Source organism: Lonchura striata, chromosome 6, assembly GCF_050655825.1.
Source record: "Lonchura striata isolate lonStrDom1 chromosome 6, ASM5065582v1, whole genome shotgun sequence".
NCBI classification, from domain to species: domain Eukaryota; kingdom Metazoa; phylum Chordata; class Aves; order Passeriformes; family Estrildidae; genus Lonchura; species Lonchura striata.
Genome location: NC_140708.1, coordinates 36,564,278 through 36,584,364, shown reverse-complemented (window position 1 = coordinate 36,584,364; position 20,087 = coordinate 36,564,278). Strand labels below are relative to the sequence as shown.

The window sequence follows — 20,087 nt, the reverse complement described above, 5'->3', positions numbered from 1 at the left end:
ATTTCCCCCCTGATTCCTTTGATTCAACTAGGGAGAATTGCAAAACAAGATTGAGAGAAGCCAGTTACAGCCAGTTTTCCATGTATTTATGATGACCTGGTGACAAAAAATGGTGCCTGAACTGTATTATCCCCCTCCAGACCAGGTTTGATGTTTGCCGTTGTGGCATGGCTTTTTTAGAAGATGATCTAATGCTGTGCTGGTGGGAAGTGGTGCTGGTGATCCCTGGTGGAGATAGAGTTACCTAAGCTGCTCACTGTTGTTACAGATGGCACAACTCTTCATCCTCCTGACAGACCTAAACCTAATCAGCTTCACCTAATGACAGATTTAAACTCTTATAACTTATTGCCTTCTCAAGCTGGGTCTCCACTATTTATATTCATGTTCTCATTTTCCACTCATTTTCCACAAGATCCAGTTTCAGAAGTTCACTCTTAATTTACAGGTGTATTTTTTCTTTGGCATTTCATCATCATTAAGGAATATGCTAGTTGCAGGCTTTACAGTACCTTAACTCAGTCTCAGTTTTGGTTTGGGGAGGGTTCCCTGGAGACCAGGCTCACATAATTATGCACCACACTGGCACTTTTAAGAAGGGATTGTAACACTGAATATATAAAATTTCTGCTTTAAATAGGAAACCATGACAGCATGCAGGCAACTAAGATCCAGTCACCAGTACCAAGACATGGATATTAAACATATTTCAAGTCAGTGAAATGAGCACAAAATAAGGCCTACAATTGTCAAGTTTAAAGTTAATGTGAATAAAGATTTAGATTTCTTCTTCTACCCAAATGTGAGTCTTTCCCTCTTGTTTGAGTAAACTTAAAGATTACTTGGTGAACTCTTGTGCATCTAGAAAGGAGTAATATTCTTCTCTGACAAGTGTGATAGCCTATAGATTGATTCTTCAAAACTATGTAAGAACAGAACTTGCCACAAAATGATATCATGAGACTGTACAATATATTAGTGCAAAAGGCTCAAGCATAGTTCCCAAAACTCTTGAAATCTTTTTACCAGTAGAAGTGGTTTAATAGTGCCATGAATGAAATATTTGTTTTGGGCTGGTGAGTTTTCATGCAGGAGCTAAATATTGCATGTAGGACAATTAAAAAATGTTAAGGCTTGTTTATTAGAATGCAAGAATATTTCCATGGTCAGGGCTCCTGACACAGTTCACCCCTTGTGTGAGCACTGTGTGATTTAAAAGTCTACCAAAAAAACTGAAAAAAAACCCCAAACACTTTATGTAAACCATGAATTTAAACCTCCTGCCCCTCGTATCATGCAAAGATTTTCATATGGGTTCAATAAAACCATGCAATACTCCAAAAGTGTGGCTAAAATCAGGTCTTTCCCATCAAGAAAGTGGTTAAGTATAATTTTCAGTTTACAGTTGCAAGTTGCATGGAAACTGTGAGTAACAGCAATGTAAAAAGTAGGCATGCAACTCAGCACAAGAGATACTAATGATGACTAATAATTGTATTTTCAATAGAGTCAATATGCTGTAGATCTAAAACACAGACACAGAAATACAGGCAACAGATCCCACTGCTGTTACAGCTGACAGCTTTGCATAGTGGAGCACACACATCCCCCTGAAGTGCTGGAGAATAAAAGCACACATTAAAATCTAGGCAGATAAGGTCAAAACCTGCAGATTTATGAAGCTATGCTGTAAAAACTGGGATTTTCATACTTATGCAGCTTCTTTGTAGTTTTTTCCCCCCTCCCCCTTCCCTTACTGCAGCAGTTGTGCTTCTGGCTTCAGCCAGGAGTTGCTCACGATGTGAGTTTGTCAACATCAAAAATTGTTTGTGCTTCAGAAGATCTAGAAGAATCCTCTCTGCCTTTTTTGGAGGGTTTGTGAAAATCTGACTGTGAACCCTCAATGCACAGAAATGGTGCTGCTTGGCTGACACTTCACAGAATCACAGAAAACAGAGATGAGGAATAAATCCTTCTCTATTTTTGTATGTCCCCAAAAGAGGTACTTTTTTACAGGTCTATTGGAGAAAACACATTTTGGGAATGGGACAAAATGTTCTGAAATAGCATTTACCAAAGAATTCCTTTGTCTCAGTTGGTCAATTCTTCAGATACATCTACAGTGTTGGTACACTGATAAAGTTTTCTGGTTTAGTTCATTGTTTCTAGGGAGATTATCTCATCATCCTCCTTTCTTACTCACAATTCTACTGGTCTCGTTCCCTTCTAAATTATCCCTGTAGAAAATATGACAGCTGTTCATATCAAAACAAAAATATTAGCACTATATTAATCACATGATGTTTTGGTAGCAGGAAAAAACTGGTTTCACCCAGTCAGGTTGCCATGAACCAGCAAATCGTTTCTAATTACTTACACACAGAAAAGCAGATTTCATCTAGGTAATAAAATAAATCATTCCTACCTTTTATTTATGCTCAGACCCATTAAAGTCCTACAAAACGCCCTGCAGCACACTACTGTTTACACATGAAGCAAATAAAAATAAATATCTGAATCCATTTGCAGGGACTCAGATCTGGCTGAAGCTTGGGTTTGACCAAGAATAAAGAGGGTTGGCTGGATCTTTTGCTTGCTGGGAAATCAGGGAAGTAAATGAGTCTGTCAAGTCCTAACTAGCATTTAATGACAAATTTAATTTGGCAAGAATATATAGTTGAGTATTTTGTCAAGCTTGCTGAGGCTTGTATATTCTGTATATGGATCTTGACCAACTGCTGTATTTTCATAGGATCCTGCATTTAAGAACTTCTAATGAAACCATACAAAACTTAAATCAAACTTTGTTTCACCATGTGATTTTTAGTAATTAAAAAAGGATTATGTCAAGAAAAATAAAAACTATAATCTCTGATGGCTTGACTTATCCTGGCTGTCAGCAGTGCAGCTCTTCAAACCATTAGTTTCTGCAGTTAAATGTGGAATCAATTAACTGCACTTAAGCCATTCATTTAGCTTTAAGCTTAGATCATAGAAATAGGGTAAAATGTTGCTCTTTTCAGCCTTGTTATGGATTTTACTGATAAAACCCCAACTATAATGTTACTCAGATCAGCTTAGATTGGCTTTTCCCTACACTAGGTTGCTTCTCACAGAATGTTCCAATGCTTGATGGAAACACTCACTAGGAAATTCATGCATGTGCAAAGTGCCTCCTGATCTCCTTAGGCCAGGACACCCAAGCTTGTCATTGTCACAGGACTCTGCCCTAGGGATGGAAAAATGACTGGATGTGATGCAGATGCAGATGGAGATGTCAGGTTACTTAAAACTAAGCCTAAAATCATCCACCCGTAGGCCCATCTGACTTTTCTGGCCAACTACCAGCATTTTTTTCCTGTAAAAATCCTTATAAAATAAGATTTATAGGTTCTCTGTGTTAGCATCTAATTAAAATTTGAATCTATAAGGAAAACATTTTGACATGAAGAGATGTATTTTTTTTTTTACTCCTATATGTTTATTGCAGGTTTCTAATCCATCTTTTGGGCTGTGTAAAGGGAAAGAAAGTCTGCTCCTAAGTAGTTAGCAGCCTTGATCTTGAATAGTTGAATCACGAGGACAAAATTCAAGCTATAAACACTCTATTTTTAAGGTAAGATCAGATTTTGTGGGAAATACCTGCTTTACTATACAGATAGAAGCATGCCTGCCATTGTAATCCTTGGCCTGTCAATAAGAGTGTTAGTTTTACCTGAAGATAACCCATTTTTTTAAGCTTGGAAAACATTTTCCAAAGCATTATGATAATATAAACCCTGTTCAGTAATAAAATCCAGAAATAACTGAAGTGGCCACGGACTTAACACTTTGACAAAGGATTTCAGCATCATGTCATCAATGCTAAAAACAGTAACCATTAAATTTTTGCTCATCTTATTTTGATTTAATTGGTGCTAGTGGGTAAGACTGGAACTGACTTCAACTACCTGAAGATCTGTAAGTTCCAGAGGCAATATTGTACCTACAGCTGTTCAGTGTTGTGTTTTACAGCCTGAAACAAACTTTGCTCTGCATGAAAGACAAAACATCATAGACAGTTCCCACTTAAGAACATCATCAAATATCTGCATAATCTGTCTAGTGAGCAGCCAGCTCATTTCATCCCTGAAACTCTGCATGAGAAACACACATTCTTGTTGTTACATGGCAACTTCAAAACAACAAGCAATCCTTTCTGACACAAACCCTTAGAACTGTTTTCTGCAAAAAAGAAGAACAAGTGGAAGAGAGCCACATTTAACAACTCCAGCATTTGCAAATAGTTATGACAGTCTGTAATGTTGTAACTTGTTTTTAAAACAGCTATTTTAGGACATGCACATTTAATGATCAGTCTCTTGGTCTTAGAGAGATACTGACTAAACAAGACATCATCCTGTAGACACACTATATAGGGTATGGGATTGTAAAACAAGTTATACGAGAGATCATGAAACTATAGAACCTCAAAGGAGACACTCTTTTTTTCTGGTACAGAGAAAAAAAATTATTTTACTTGTCAGACACTCCCTTTGCCTTTTTGTAATGTCTAAAACATAATTAGTAAACTGTTTTGAGTCTAGACATTTTTAAATTTAAAGAACTAATCAAAAATTACTTACCCAATTTTCCTCTAGACTAAAAATGAAAATGCACCACTCTGTCCCTGATTTTTATAACCTTCTGCACTCCTTCCCTCCTGGCTGGTGTGTGGATCCCCTTTCTCCCTGGATCACATGAAAGCGTTCTATTAATGTGAATTGGCTGATGTTTGAGAACACTATGCTGGAGAGCTCTGAAGTGTAAGGAATCTGACCCAGGGAGCTGTGGGGCTATGACACATCAGTTCTTCACAGGAATTCTCAGTTGCTGGATGGGAATGCCACGGGACAGGTCCTGTGCACTGGGAGCACACGTTGGCACCGTGTCCTTGTTGTTGTTGGGATGTGGATTCCCTAAGGCAGGGAGACAAGTTCCATGTTAAAGCGATGCAACTGGGATTCTGCCCTCTGGCTTTTTACCCCAGGACTGTAACTTCCAGGTATCAGGCTGTCCTTTTCCCTGACCTCGCAAGCAAAGGTTGGGATAACAGCTGCTCTGCACATTTCCTAAGGAGCGCCTCGCTGGAGCTCAGGATGAACACCGACAGCCTGGGAATGCTCGCAGGTTACCTGGCATGGTGGAGAGAAGGAAAAAGAAGTCTCCTGCCCCCATTCTGCATCCCTTTGCCTGTGTTCGGTCAGAAGGGAGGGAATGAATGCAGCTTTTTCTTTTCCCCGATGGGATGAGATGGAGCTTTCAGCCACTGCTTTGCATGGAGCTGAGTGTGACATGTGTGAGCCTTTTGGGGAGCCAGCCCGTGCCACTCCAGCACAGAGTGAACCAAAAACCCCAAAGCTCGTGTCACTGCCAGAGGAAACCCACACCCATCACAGAAATGGGTTTAAGCAGAGCATGTTTTCACTTACATGGTACTTTTGGAAAGTCCTTCCTTGGAGTACAGTTTTCACTTACATGGTACTTTTGGAAAGTCCTCCCTTGGAGTACACTGCTCCAGAAAGGAAAAAAACATTGCTTTCCTAATAGGTTGTGAGCTACAGGCCTTTAAGTACATAAACATAAATAATACAAATGCAAATACAAATACAAATACAAATACAAATATAATATATACTATATCCACATCAGCACAAGATATGAAGAAACGATTGCTGGGATAGGATTTAACCTATCCCAGAAATGTTTAGGTTTAAGTCAGTTGTTTGCATGGTATTGCCAAGGTCTAAGAGGTGATAATTTCTACAGACTGCTATAAGAAATAGTGAATTTAGGAATTTTCTGTGAATACAGAAATGATTAGTATATTAAATTTTTAATGTCCAAAAAGTTGCCATGCAGTTATGCAAAATATGTGCACACATCTTTAGAACGCTTATTGGCTTTCTGCTTCTGCAAAAAGCTGACATTGTTCCGCATTTGCTTTTAATTTGTTTATTCCTCAATTCAAGATGTTCTGGATGGACCACCAAGGCTGCAGTGGTCTGGCTATTCTCCACTCTGAGGCACCACTGATACATGTATATATTTCCTACTCTTTCTTGCAAATTTATTTTATTTTATTTTATTTTATATTATTTTATTTTATTTTATTTATTTTATTTCTATTTTTCTACATTGCTGTTTGATTGTAGGGAAAAGGTGGAAGGTTTTCAGTATTTTGGTCTCCAGCAGCATGATGTCCACATGTTGTGGTTGTAGCGACCTGTTGTCAGTCTTTCACTTAATGAAACCTTCCAAGTCCTTAAAAAGAAAGGGATTCTGGTGCCAGTGAGGGTTTGATCCTAAAAGGATTTTTTTCCTTGACATCTCACCAAACTGGGATATTTTTTTTCACAGTTCTATTAATAATTGTTCTTTCATATGTCTCTGAAAATCCCTTCTTAGACTGGCACAATGCATATGGTGATGTGATGGGCTGTAACCTAATCCACACTGCTGAGGGAATATCTGCTGCCAGATTTTCACCCCCACAGGTTTATCTGTAAGTACAGAAATAAAAGGTGCTGCAAGAACCAAGTACACTAATTCACACTTCTGCATTACTAAAACAACTTTTTAAAATTAGCTGCACTCATTAGAAGAGTTTCTTCTCATCTTTGTTTGCTTGCAGAGCTGGCAGCTGAATGCCAAATATCTCAGATGTTTTATTTCTGATGTTTTCAATTACCAGATTGAATCCTGGTATCATTTCAGATACCAGGATTAACTTTATATCAGGAACAGCCATCACTGGGCAACAGGTCCTGTGTTGCCATAATTTCAGACAACTAATTGCTTGCTTTATGTCTTTATCCCGAACAGGAACTATTTTTGGTGTATTCAAGGGAAATGCAAAAAAGGTTTACTCCTGGGCAGTGACTAAAAGGTCTCATTTAAAGACAAATCTTTTTCCATTAATGCCTGGGAACATCTGCTAGCAAATCAGGGATACTCACATCAGGAGGCCAATTTCCAGAATTGTACAAGTGAACACATTTGACAGTAAATGAAGCAGTGGTAGCTCCACGTTTTAGGGGCTCTAGGTAAGAGCACCATTGTGCTGGGCAGCTCCCAAGCTGAGATGCACTGAGTCCCTCTTGTAATTCACTGCTCAGCACCAGAAAAAAACCCATTATTGCTCTGTATTTGGCAACAATGGAAACTGACTTTTGTTTGCTGAAATACAGTACCTGTATGATCATGGTATATACAAATTGTACAACGTTATGAGTTAAAATTCTAAATGCCAGGAACTCTGCATTCATTTCTGCACCCTGAGAGGAACAAAAGAGGGAATGATGAAATCTGCACACAGTGAAACTCTCCTGTTACATCAAAATGTTTATTTTAGGATTCCTCTATGTGACTCTTCTCGCTTCAATTAGAATAAGGTTTGATGTATATGCATGAATGAGAACTGAATGAACATCAGATAAAAAATAATCTTGGTGTGGAAAGACAACTGGCAAATCTTGCAGTTAGATGCATATAGGGCATTTTTTCACTTATCATTTTCACTGTTGACAGTAACAATTGACAGATACATAATAGCAAGGAAAGCAGAGATCTGATCATCTGGACAAGCAGAATCTCGAAACAAAAATGCAGGGCAATGTCTTGCAATATTGCGAAATGTTGAGTTCTTATTAAGCATAGTGAGATGACAGTAAAAAATTGTAATTCACATTTGCTAAGCCTGTATTTGCATCTCAAATATTTTTTTACCACGTGTTTATGTACTGCAGTGTACGATGGGCCCTGGTCTTGTTTGGATCCTCTCTTGAGCCTTTCTGTGTCAGCATCCGAAAGTAAATTACTCATATTGAATTTGCAATGCAAATTTGACAGCACTCTACAAGTCACACAAAGAATAGAAAATGGTTCAAGAGCTCAAATATAATTTATTAATGTTCAGCTGAGGTATTACATATTTCAAACATATATTTTGAAAGGTAGGTTGTGCATAGTTGCAGTCTGTAGTCCAGCTGAAGTACTGGTTTGGGCAAACTGAAGTAGATCCATGTCTATATACTGAGTCAAGCTGAACTATGAAGATGTTTAAGAAAATACTCCCAAGAATACCTTGAAACCCCCACCACAATAATTAGAACAACATAATAGTATTATTCAGCAATGAAGGGCTAAGTGTTATGATTTATATTTTGCAGGGACCAGCAGGACCAGGAAAGTGATGTTCCCCCTGATCTCAGCATTGGTGAGGCCACACCTCAAGTGGCACATTCAGCGCTGGGCCCTTCACTATAGAAAGGACATGGAGAGTTTCCAGAGAGCTCTTCTGAGGCATGGCTGAGGGAGCGAGGGTTTTCAACACAAAAAAAGGATGTTCAGAGGGGCCTTCATCACTGTCCACCCGCTGATCTGGAGGAGGGTGCAGCAAGGTGGCACCGGTCTCTGCTGTGCCTGCAGCGAGACGACCAGGAGAAATGGCTTTAAGCTGAGACAGGAGACATTCTGATTAGAGATCAGAAAAGTTTTAGGCACTTTGGAATGGGTTCCCAGGAAGGTGGTGGAATCACCATCCCTGGAGGCGTTCAGGAGCTGGGTGATGTCCTTTAGGGGTTACAGTGACAAAGCTGGGTGGGCACTTGGACTGGATGATCTTGAAGATCACTTCCAACCCTGATGATTCCATGATCCTAACTAGACAGTCCTTAAAGTCCCTTCTAATCCAAACCATTCTATGGGCCTATAATTTATTTCATTTGCCAGAGCGCAGATCCCTGCTCATTGACTAAAGCAGGCATTTCCAGACACATCCCTGGGACAATCGCAGCGCCCTCTTCCCTCTCACTTCTCCTGCTCCCCTCAGACGCTGGCTGCCCCACGGATCATTATTAGAGGTGCTGGGACAATGGGAGCACCCCGTTTCCTCACTTCTCACTCCCCTCAGATGCTGGCTGCCTCACGGATCATTATTAGAGGTGCTGGGACAATGGGAGCACCCCGTTTCCTCACTTCTCACTCCCCTCAGATGCTGGCTGCCTCACGGATCATTATTAGAGGTGCTGGGACAATGGGATCACCCCGTTCCCTCACTTCTCCCCGCTCCCCTCAGATGCTGGCTGCCTCACGGATCATTATTAGAGGCGCTGGGATAATGGGATCACCCCTTTCCCTCACTTCTCCCCGCTCCCCTCAGATGCTGGCTGCCTCACGGATCCATTATTAGAGGCGCTGGGACACTGGGCTCACCCTTTCCCTCACTTCCCCCCGCTCCCCTCAGATGCTGGCTGCCTCACGGATCCATTATTAGAGGCGCTGGGACACTGGGCTCACCCTTTCCCTCACTTCCCCCCGCTCCCCTCAGATGTTGGCTGCCTCACAGATCCATTATTAGAGGCGCTGGGACAATGGGATCACTCTTTTCCCTCACTTCTCCCCGCTCCCCTCAGATGCTGGCTGCCTCACAGATCCATTATTAGAGGCGCTGGGACAATGGGATCACTCTTTTCCCTCACTTCTCCCCGCTCCCCTCAGGTGCTGGCTGCCTCACGGATCCATTATTAGAGGTGCTGGGACACTGGGCTCACCCTTTCCCTCACTTCCCCCCGCTCCCCTCAGACTTTGGCCGTCTCCGCCTCCCGCCCCGCGGTCTCCGCGCCCGCAGCGCCCTCCCGCGGCGGCGATGGAGCCGCGCCCGCAGCGGAGCGGCCCCGCCCAGCCGGCTCCGCGCACCGCCCGCCGCCGCTCACAGCGCCCAGCCCCGGGCAGCCACCGGAACTCCGAGGGAGGAAGGAAGGAAATGTAAAGGAACGCTGAGAGATCGGTAACCGCCCCTGCGGCGAGTCAGAAAGGCCCAGCCCCGTTCGCTGCGGAACGGACCGCGCAGAACCGGCGCGGCAAGCAGCGCCAGTATGGAAGATCGCGAGCAGACCGCATCGGCTCAACGACCACCGGCGGTGCCCGCAGACCCCTCCACCAGGATCCTCTGAGGTTCTTCACTGCGCAGGCTCGACTCGGTGCGCGCATCCCGGGAAGGCCGGCGGAGCCGCGGGGCGGGGTCACCCGCATCCCGCGGTGCCGGCTGGCGGCCGCCATGTCGCACGCCGGCACCAGCGGCGAGTCCCCGCCGGCCGCGCGCCGCCGCCGCGCGCGCCCGCCGCAGCCGCAGGAGCGCGCGGCGCACGAGGAGGCGGCGGAGGCGGCGCAGGAGGAGGCGGCGGAGGAGGAGGCGGCGGGCGAGAGGCTCCGGCAGCTGAGCATCGGCGACGGCGACGACGACGACAGGGAGCACAACAGGATGATCCGGAGCCAGTACCGGGAGCTCATCTCCACCGTGCAGCGTAAGGAGGCAGCCGGGGGAGCGCTGCGGCCGCGGCTGAAGCGGTCCGGGATGGCGGCCGGTCCCGGCCGTGTGGGGAAACGGGTGGTCCTCGGGCTGCCGATGCGCTGGGTTTGGAATCTGAAAGAAATTCGACTCGCAAATCATGGATTGGCTGGAAGGGACCTTACGGGTATTCTCGTTTCAACCGTGGCAGGGATACCTTACGCTGTCCCAGGCTGCTCCAAGCCCTGTCCAGCCTGGATTTGGACACTGCCACAGCTGCTCCGGGCAACCTGTGCCAGGACCTCCCCACCCTTGCAGGGAAGAATTTTTTCCCGTATCTAAACGTACTCTCCTTCAGTTTGAGGCCTGTGCAAAGTTCCTTTCCTGCATGCCCTGGGATAGCGAGGTTAGGAGGGATTTAGCTGCACTAACACACATGTGGTGCCTGCATTGGTGCAGGGGAACAGTCGGCTTAAGGCCTGGAGATGCAGCTAAATCCTTTAATTTCACTTTCATGGTGTCTGAGCTTTAGTTTGAAACTGCAGGTATCATTATGTGCCTGGACTGGAAAGTTATCTTGGGACTTCCAAAAACGCTGTGTAGTTTTTAGCATCTTTCCAGACAAGTGTGTGAGTCCTTCTCCTATATCCATTTGAGTGAGTTGTGTTGTTTTCCTCACAGAAATGTGTTCAGTAGCACTGCCAAGTTCAGCAATACGTGGGATTAGTTATTTTGTGAATACTTGATAAATTTGTGCAGTTGTTTTGCAAGAAGCTACAGTGCAGTTTATGGGTGATCCAGCCTGTTTATGGAACTGACCAAGTGTACAGTTGTAGTGGCTGGTTTGTTTCTTTCATGGAAATTCCACTCATTTCCCCAAATCGAGCCTGTTTTGCTAGTGAGGTAACTCTCTTACCTAGGCCCATGAGCTTTTTGTTCTCTTTTCTGTCCTTGGCCCAGCTGAGGAGTGATGGAACTTTGGTGGGCACCTGGCCTCCATTCAGCATCAAACAAGCACAGCGTTTCTCAGTGCTTCTATATTTTCTAATTCAGGATTTTCTTTGTGTCTTTTCCCACAGAAAATCGAGAAGCCATGCTGAATTCAAAAAGCAACAGGCTGACAGAAGCTTTGGAAGAAGCCAATAGACTTTTTGATGGAGGTAAAACAAATTCATTAGTCTTTCATTGATGTGTTTGGCCAAGCATGAGGCGATGATGCCTTACAAACAAAAGAGGCAAAAGAGTGAAGTTGAGGTCCAAGTACTTCATCAGAATTTTATATAACTTAAAATAGATATGTTGAGTTGAAGATTGGTTCAGTAAGTTGATGTGAGAAAATAAATGTCATTGCAGTTTATTTGCTTTTAGAAATAACTCCTTGCTTTATTTTGATTCACTGGAACAGCGTATATCAGTAATACACATAAAAGATATCAGTGTAGAGGGGTTCATTTCACTTGGAAAGGTGGAAAGCATGTTGATTAAAAAATGCATTTGTTGTTCAAGATTGTGTGTTACTCTTCCATGGTTTGTCATTCTTTCCTTTTTTTTTAATGTAAATATTATTATGATGATTATGTAAATGTGTTAGAGGTCATTTCAATAAAAGGATTTCCAAAGTACTTAAGCCAGGATAGTCCCTATGTTGAATCTGATAATTCTCTTTGTGACAATTTTATATTAATTACCACAAAATCTTTTCTGTACCAGTTTGCCGTGCACGGGAGGCTGCACTGGATGCCCATTTCCTCGTTATAGCATCCAATATAGGAAAGGAGAAGGCCAGTGAGTTACACTCAGAGATGTCAGCATTTGATTCAACAGCATTTGCAGAAGACTTGGTAAGTTCCAGGCTCTGAGTTTGCCAACATTTCTACTGGAGGTTTGCCCTGTTTGTTACAGAACCATAAAGCCTCAGATTGTCAGGCAGTACATGGCAGTTGTGGTGGAATTTAATGCTCTTCCTATGAATTTATTTGATAAACCTTCTGGTGATTGTTGTTAATTGTCTTAAACTGCATATTAAGCACTTGCAATAGGGGGAAATCTGACTTGAAATGCAGACACCTCCCCCATTATTGCACTGCTGCTGCTGCTTTATCACAGCTCAGTCAGCTCGTGCTCTTAAAATCTTCTTCTCTTTTTTCAGTCATTCTTCTGTAGTTTCTCAGTAGCTAAGTAGTTGCTTTATCCTGTCCACTGGTTTCTATGTTTCTGGATAGAGTTCTTGAGGCCTTGTGTCACTGATGTGAGGTGGGACTTTGGAACACTTGAATGCTTTCAGGCTGGACAGTTCGTTTCTTTGTACTGGGGGGAGGAGTCGGATCTGAGCAGCTTTTAAGCAGGCTGTTGGCTTCTTTGCTCCTTGAAAATGCTTCCCTGTGTTACAGCAGACCAACAAAGAATCTTGAGTGTTTGCTTAAGTCTATAAAAAACATAAAGTTCAGTTTAAAATTTTTTCTTGCTAGTGTGGATGCAGGGATAGGCCAGATAAGTTCTATGATATTTGAGGGGCTGGGCGTTCTGTGAGTGTGTAGTGTTCAAAAACTTCTGAGACATTTGAGCTCTGAAGTGCAATATGAGTAATGTTCTGCTACTTCATACACCACTGAAAGTGTTGGAATCTAAGCAGTTTTGTTTGCTTATGGCTTTCATTGGTTGCTGAGCGAAGGGGTGAATTTGAGTGCATACCTGTTTTCATGAAAGTCAAAGCTGCTAGGCAGTGGCATTAAATACTAATTTATTAGCCACACACCAGAATTCAGTGTTTCACCATGAATGTATCTACTAGTTCACCTCTAAGTGAATTTTTATTGCAGCTTTTTTTTCTTTTGCAGCTGACCTTCATGGGTATAAATCGCACAGAAGTGGAAGAAACTGATGAATCTGAGGATATTCCAGGTGGTTTTTTACCTACTGGTGCCTGGCAGACAATAGGAGAAGAAGCACCCAAATACTTTAGAAGAGCACCTACTTTTCACTACATGTAAGTGTCTTCAAGGAAATAGTGTGTACTGCAGCTCAAGGTAATGGCCTTAACTGATTTGTGTTTGATGCCCTGGCTTTACATGAGTTAAACTGAAGTCACAGCAGAGTGTTGACAAGGTGTGAGGCTGTCAACATACTGGAACAACTTTTGGGGATGGTTCTTTGCAGAAATCTGTAAATATGGTGAAGGTATCCGTCATCACTTTGCGCTTGCTTGAGGAGATCAGTGTAAAGATTCCTAAGCATACAGTGTAAACCAGATTTTCATGTATGTTTTCTTTGTGTTTTGGTTAGGATGGGATCTTTCAAGTCTGAGCCTCCTGTACCAAAGCAACGGATTGAGAGGCAGAGGAAAGCTAGCAGAAGAAAAGCAGAACGGGCAATGCCTGCTCAGGTTTGTTAAGTGTTATTAACCATTTGTTCTGGCATAGTTATTAAAAATTACTTCTCAGTCTTGTAGTTTGTTTGGTTTTGGTTTTGTAATTATAAACTGTAGTGTTTATGATATCCCACCCTTAAGGGGAAGGGAGCATCCACGATCCACAGATGCTTGTGCTGTGCTTATCTCCAGGAGCCAGAACAAGGACGTTTGTCCCAGAAAGGGGCTGCCCCACCTTCACATGGCTCTTTTCTCCAGCTATACCCTGTTGTTTCTCACAGTGTGTGACAACCAGCACTCCTTGGCTGTTATTGCCAGCAATCCTTCGTTAGCTCCACAGCTGTCCAGCTGGAGTTGGAGGCACACACATTAACCCTTTGCCTTCTGAGCTTGTACTAAAGGATTCAGACTCCATTATTAGGTTTCTTGATTTGTTTTGACTGCAGTATTTCACTGAGTGGAAGGAAATAGGATTTACACTCCAATTTTGTGCTCAGAAGTAGGGTTTACAAACTGATTTTCAAGTTAGAGCCTCTTGCTTTAAGAGGAAACAGAAAAACTTCTTTACATTAGTGTGGTTTCCATTTTTCTTTAAGAAGTGTCTAACAGGATGTGACATTTGCACTAAAATGTGGTTAATAGCAGCAAGCTAATTAGCTCACATAACCACTTTTTTGTATTTTCTGTTTTCTTATTCTCTGTGTCATTCACTGGCAGAAAAGCAAAAGTCTGGGAATATTGAAAGAGGCTTATATCTGAAAATGTGAATATAATCCATACTGTTACAGGGAAGCTGAGGCTGTGATAATGCTGGGATAATAGAGGCAAGTGATTGATTGTTGCCTTTTAAAAGGCAGCCTACTCAATCCAAATAACCATTGATAGAAAGGATTTGTTGTAGTTTCTACTGGGAAGAAGAGGAGCTGGGAGGTTTGTGGGTTGCTTATAAATGCTCATCTTCATTAAACTCACAGACTGTAGCATTGTGTAACCCAGCTCCTCGGAGCCATTGACAAGTAAGTGTACACCTGTACATGAGCTCAAAACATACAAGCCATGGCCTTTCAGTTTGATATTGTAAGATTGGAATTAAAACCTAAAGCTCTTCAAGGTTGTCTCATGTTTGCATAAGTGTGTTTGTTACGTTGCATGTAGAAAGAGAAATTCAACTTTTACATTACATGTTCAAAAGAGGCCCTTTGCATATTTTGGTAATTCAACAGCAGTTATTTGAGGTGAATCTCTTGTTTCCTTTTCCCAGTTAAAAAAAATGGAAGAGTCTCATCAAGAAGCTACAGAAAAAGAAGTAGAGAGGATCTTGAGAATACTGCAGACTCACTTTGAAGATGATCGTAAGTATGGTTAAATTAAACATTAACTAGAGAAAATGAATATTCTCTGTCTTCTACAGTTTGGAGTGGTAAAACTACAGAGACAAAATGAGATTAAGTCTGCAAGTAGAAATCTTTGGTGAAGCACATAGATCAACTATGTATTTTTTTTTATGAACACTAATCAGCTGTTGTTTGACTGCAAAGTAAATGTAAATCCTCTCCCCTGATTAATGCCTGCCACTTTTAGATGGCAGTCAAATACTCAAATATGTGGATTTGTGTGGGGGAAAAGATGGAAGAAAATAACATAATCTACAGAACATTTGTTTTTGCTAGCAGTGGGAAATTCTGGATTGTAACTAAATTGATAAACACCCTTTAGCTTTTGAAAGGTGCAGCTTCTCTCTTAAGTTTGTATTTACATCTGTTAGCTCTGTGTATACCACTTGTTGGTTTGTTTGTTTGAACAAAGCTATTTTTGCATCCCCAGCTAATACACCCATTTCCTTCTTTGATTTTGTCATTGATCCGAACTCGTTTGCACGCACTGTGGAAAACGTGTTTCACGTGTCCTTCCTTACCAGGGTAAGGCATGACATCTTTTTAAAATATCACTTTAGATATTAGAATTACCTAGAAATAGCTGGGTTTTTTTTCTGGCTTCGATATTGGAGAATAAGGATTTAAGTATAAGGAGTACTAATTTATTTTCTGCAAACAGTCAGCGATATTTTGGTAATCAAATTAAAAAGGAAACAGAGTTGACTAACTTTTTTTTTTTTGCACTGCAATCAATTTACCAACAAAACAGCAGTGATATTTTTGCAGTCAATATATTTATCAAAAAAGATTCTGGCTCATGTTTTCTGCACATACAGAGAAGTTCGCATAGAGTATGGAAGAGTTACTGAGGCTGTAGAAAACTATGTTAGTGCAAGGTTTTATATTCTTTTTGAATCTGTGGATTTGCACTTCAACACTCTCCTTGGTTTGTCTAATAAATAAAATTAATTCTGGAAAAGATGGAAACTGCCAAGGATATTTTGACTGATTCAGTTTTACATTGAATAGAAATCTTTTTATAAAGGGTTAGCTAAAGAATATTTAGAGAATAATAGCAACTTTAATAAAACATAACTTTTATAATCCAGCAGTTACACACTGTTGCTATATGGACTACCTTCTTTATGGATAAGTGCTGTATTAAACTAGTATTTTCTTATGTGGTATGCCAGTGAAGATTATTTATTGGTATATGTACCTGTTCATAATTGTGTAATATGTAAAAATATGAAATTTCAGTGTATTATCCTAACTGGAAAACTCTTAAGTTATGAAACTTTAAATCCCACTGTTGTTTAGGATGGTCTTGCAAAAATAAAGCTGGATGAAGATGAATTGCCAATAATAGGTAAAATATAGCTTTAAAATACTCTAATTGGTTTTTGTAACAACATTACATCTTATGTATTCCCAAAGTTTTAGGTATATTTTTAACTGGGGATATGCAGTGAATGTAATTGAAGGTGTGAAGAGATTTATGAGCAGCTGAAAAGAATGAGTCTTTTCAAATACCAATGTATGGAAAAGGACCATTATGCTGATTTATACCAATTTATTCTGTAAATAGAAATCAAATATTACTGCATTTCAAGTTATATTTTTGCTAATAAGTACATGAACATTATTATATTTGGCTGAAAAAAAGATATCTTTGGGTGTAAGAACTCTCTTGTCTCAGAGTTGGGAACTGCTACAGCTTCAAAACAGTTGGAAGGGAAGTTCTTCATTCAAGGTTGAATGAAGAATTCATTCTCCATTCTTCATACAAGGCTGGCTTTCACTCCCACAGTTTATCAGTGGGGTTAGCACTTTGGTGAGATATTGTAAGGGATTAAATATTTAGGTCCTTCTGAAAAAAAAGTTAATTCCTAAATTTTTAACATGTGAGACTAAGGAAGTATAACAAGCAGTACAGGCTGCTGATAGAGACTTAAGTGGGTAGAGTGTGTAGGATTGATGTGATTTTTGTGGAGCTTTTGTGTTCCTGGTGGAAACTGGCTTTACAAGTCCTGAAAATGCTGTGTTTTGATCAGAGCCTATAAAACCCAGCGAGGGAGGAGAAGAGGAGGACAGCAGAGCTGGAGCACGGAACCAGGTGGTCATAAGTCTGAACCAGAAGGAATGGAAGGTACCATGGAGAGCACTTCATACTTTGGATCAGTTGTTTTTTATTTAAGCCTCTGAGAGCTGTGCTGGGGAGGGCAGGTGTTCTGTGTACAGAAACACTGCATTTGACCTTATGGATGCCAGAGCAATCACAGATCTAAGGGATGTTTGTAGCTGCAGGAAAACTGAGAGTTTGGGTTGTGATTCCATATTTGATTCCTGAAGCCTGTTCAGTTTAAGTGCTTTGAAGCTGTGCACTGACTTCACTTTTGTACAAGGCCTGGGTAAATATGGAATCTGTTTCTTCCCATATGTACAATACTTGTCTCTGGAGGCAAAGTTATCCATGCAGTTTCCTGATTGTTTGGAATAAATCTTAAGACAAAAAGTACTTTTGAGCACCACATACTTCTCCTTTGTCCCTCACTCAGAATGTGCAGGAGAGATGTAATTTGAAATAGTGCTTTAGTATCAGAAACTTTATTGCTTGCTGGTGGTGATTCAATTCAAATAGTTCAGCTCTGCTGACTGACTCACTCTGTCATCTTTATCAGGAGATCATAGAAACATTTCAGATAAGAGAAGCCATGATTACACCTCCTTATCAGGCCACTGAAGAGGAAATGGAGACAGAATAACTATTCAAGTAAGTTCTTTTAACAAATCAAACCCAGTAAGTTTCTTATGCATGTGGGAGAATTTCAGGGAAACTACGTGTGACTTAAAAGTGCAGAAGAACTGTGAGCAGGGTGACTGTAACATCTGGAATTGCTGTGTCCTTGCCCTCTTCATGAAACAAAACGTAATCTAGGCTTGTATACAAATTATGAACTAGGGAAAAATCCCTTTGAGCTTGATGGTCAGTTAAGTGATGCATTATTTTTTGGAACTTTATACTCAGAATGCAGTGTTGAAAAGAATCATAGCTTAGTTTTTCTGTTTGATTTCTTAACTTCCTGACATCTGATGTTGTTAGCAAAGTAGTCTGAAGAAGGACTTAGAGGGAACCAGGCAGTCTTCCCTTCTGCTTCCAGAAAATTCTTGCCATGATAGGAATGAAGTCCTTACTGTCACAGTTACTTGATCAGCTCCTGGTCTTAATGCATGTTGTCTTACTGTCTTCTCTTTTTTGTTTTTCTTTCTCCTTAGGTGCCTTAAAGAAAATACATCAGAACATTTGTTTCAACAATTGTTGTATATGTATATGTTGTAAAAATAAATTTATTTTTTCTGGAACACCTCGATGCTTTATACAAGCTGCTTTGTTTAGAACCATGGAATGGGTTGGGTCAGAAGGGACCTTAAATCCCACCCAGTGCCAACGCCTGCCATGGCAGGGACACCTTCCACTATCCCAGGTTGCTCCAAGCTGTGTCCAACCTAGCCTTGGACAAAAGAGGGACCCAGGGGTAGCCACAGGTGCTCTGGGCAACCTGAGGAAGTTTAGGCTTGTCACAGTTATTTATATATTACGGCTCAGTTTGCTATTTCATATGACGCTGATGAAAAAGGGAAAAAGGAAACACTGTCCCTTCTTTCCTCCCTTGTCTCACCCCAGCAGCAAATGGAAGTCACATGGTTAAACATCCCTGCTGGGATAATCTTGAAATTCTACATGATTTTGGGTGCTGCAGGAGAATTGATATTGCCCTGCTGTTCTTGCTATTCTGGAAGCAAAGGTTTGAGTTTGGAAATTCAGTTTCAGTTACAGATAGCAGTTCCACCTTCCTTTATTTCAAACTCCTCCTGTATTTGTTTGGTACTTTGGGCATTGACCAGGCCAGCTCTATGGGGCCACAACATTATTTTATAAAAGTATTTATGTGGAAGTCTTGTTCCGTTTTAGAAAACGCTCTGTGGAAGAGCCCAGGATTTCTTCCACCCTTTTATCCTGCTGTAGCAGCTGAGGGGGGTAGCCAGGGCTCCATCCCCGCGGGGGAGGCTGTGCGGGCACGGCCCGGGAGCCGCAGCGCTGCTCGCTCCCCGATCCGCCCGCGGGGGAGGCTGGGCCGGGCCGGGCGTGGCGGGGGCGCTGCGGGGCCGCGGCGCCATGCCCGCCGCCGTGGTGGAGTACAAGGGCTGGAAAGAAGGCTACGGCTGCGGCTACTGCGGCGCGGCGCGGGGCAAGGTGTCGGCGGGTGAGCGGGGCCGGGGGCCGGGCCGGGCTCGGAGCTCCCTCAGCCCCGCCGCGCTGCCCGCGCGGAACATGGCGGCGGCGGCGCTTCCTGCGCGCGCCGCCCGCGCGCCGCCCGCAGCCAAGATGGCGGCGGGCGCCGCTTCCGCGCGGCCCGGGGCGCTGACCTGAGGCGGGCGGGGATGGCGGCGGGCGGCGGCTCGCCGAGCATCGTCGAGTTCTTCGGCGGGGAGGATGGCTACCGCTGCGGCTACTGCAGGAGCGACACCGGCAACCTCTCGCACGGTGCGGGCGGGGCGGGCTGGCAGCGGGGCCGCCCGCGGCTGGCCCAGAAGCGGCGGGGCCGGGAGGGCGGCCGGGGGCTGCTGCCGAGCCGCCGCCTGTCCCGGCTGCCCGGCGGGAGCTCGGGGCGGCGCCGATGGCCCGGGACAGGACTGAGCAGCGATTTTGTGTTGATTTCCTTGTTTATTTCTGGGAGTGGGAGGTGCGGAGGGGATCTTAGCGCTGGTGCGGTCAGAGAAATCTGGTTGATTGCATCCCAAGATTTGTGCTGGGCTTAGGGTTTTTGCGTATAACGCGGTTATTGAAATCAGTAATTACGGCATACGTGTCAAATCTTTGAAAGACATCTATGCATAAGTGGCCATTAGCTACTCAGATTTGCAGTAACCACAGGATAACAGAATGGTTTGTGTTGGGAGGACCTTAAATCCCACCCGGTGCCATTTCTGGGACACTTTTCCCTGTCCCAGG

At 42.8% G+C, this 20,087-nt stretch overlaps 3 protein-coding genes and 1 long non-coding RNA gene across 24 annotated transcripts in view; 2 read left to right on the top strand and 2 right to left on the bottom strand.

The window, feature by feature from the left end:
• The window catches only part of TACC2 (transforming acidic coiled-coil containing protein 2), a 125,852-nt gene extending 121,086 nt beyond the window's left edge, over positions 1 to 4,766 (bottom strand). For 14 of the 15 annotated variants that reach the window (XM_021529303.4, XM_031505294.3, XM_077784730.2 and 11 more), the window contains exon 1: positions 4,626 to 4,766. The gene's annotated coding sequence lies outside the window, so the exon portion shown is untranslated. The remainder of the gene's footprint in view (positions 1 to 4,625) is intronic. The other variant, XM_077784727.2, reaches the window with a different exon arrangement.
• Positions 4,767 to 9,811: 5,045 nt separating this feature from the next.
• On the top strand, positions 9,812 to 18,436 carry NSMCE4A (NSE4A component of SMC5/6 complex). Of its 3 annotated transcripts, none has more exons than XM_085583736.1 (11): positions 9,812 to 10,346; positions 11,410 to 11,490; positions 12,041 to 12,171; positions 13,150 to 13,316; positions 13,613 to 13,712; positions 14,959 to 15,049; positions 15,522 to 15,616; positions 16,394 to 16,442; positions 17,128 to 17,222; positions 17,755 to 17,846; positions 18,350 to 18,436. In XM_085583736.1, the coding sequence occupies exons 1-10, from the start codon at positions 10,100 to 10,102 to the stop codon at positions 17,836 to 17,838; spliced, it is 1,140 nt and encodes a 379-aa protein (XP_085439862.1). In that variant the 5' UTR covers positions 9,812 to 10,099; the 3' UTR covers positions 17,839 to 17,846; positions 18,350 to 18,436. The 3 variants fall into 3 exon arrangements, 2 of the variants coding, with proteins under 2 accessions (XP_085439862.1, XP_021384973.4); XM_021529298.4 differs by having other exon boundaries at positions 10,075 to 10,346; positions 13,168 to 13,316; XR_014956342.1 differs by lacking the exons at positions 16,394 to 16,442; positions 18,350 to 18,436 and having other exon boundaries at positions 10,027 to 10,346; positions 17,755 to 17,809.
• LOC146767089 (uncharacterized) lies at positions 17,246 to 19,642 on the bottom strand. Its single transcript, XR_014956343.1, has 2 exons — positions 19,502 to 19,642; positions 17,246 to 18,353 (listed from the first exon to the last, which is right to left on the bottom strand). It is a non-coding gene; the product is annotated as an uncharacterized LOC146767089 (long non-coding RNA).
• ATE1 (arginyltransferase 1) overlaps positions 19,191 to 20,087 on the top strand; it is a 68,831-nt gene continuing 67,934 nt past the window's right edge. For 3 of the 5 annotated variants that reach the window (XM_021529295.4, XM_021529294.4, XM_077784726.2), the window contains exon 1: positions 19,452 to 19,619. In XM_021529295.4, the coding sequence (XP_021384970.3) occupies positions 19,517 to 19,619 (103 nt within the window). In that variant the 5' untranslated portion in view covers positions 19,452 to 19,516. Of the gene's footprint in view, positions 19,339 to 19,451; positions 19,620 to 20,087 lie in introns of those variants that run through there. The other 2 variants (XM_021529297.4, XM_021529296.4) reach the window with 1 other exon arrangement.

What these genes read in the sequence shown, in the direction of transcription:
- NSMCE4A (XM_085583736.1), top strand. Translation starts at nt 10,100, where the DNA reads ATGTCGCACGCCGGCACCAGCGGCGAGTCCCCGCCGGCCGCGCGCCGC. An exon ending in GCACCTACTTTTCACTACAT is followed by an intron (nt 13,317 to 13,612) that starts GTAAGTGTCTTC and finishes TGTTTTGGTTAG; the next exon opens with GATGGGATCTTTCAAGTCTG. An exon ending in ACGTGTCCTTCCTTACCAGG is followed by an intron (nt 15,617 to 16,393) that starts GTAAGGCATGAC and finishes ACTGTTGTTTAG; the next exon opens with GATGGTCTTGCAAAAATAAA.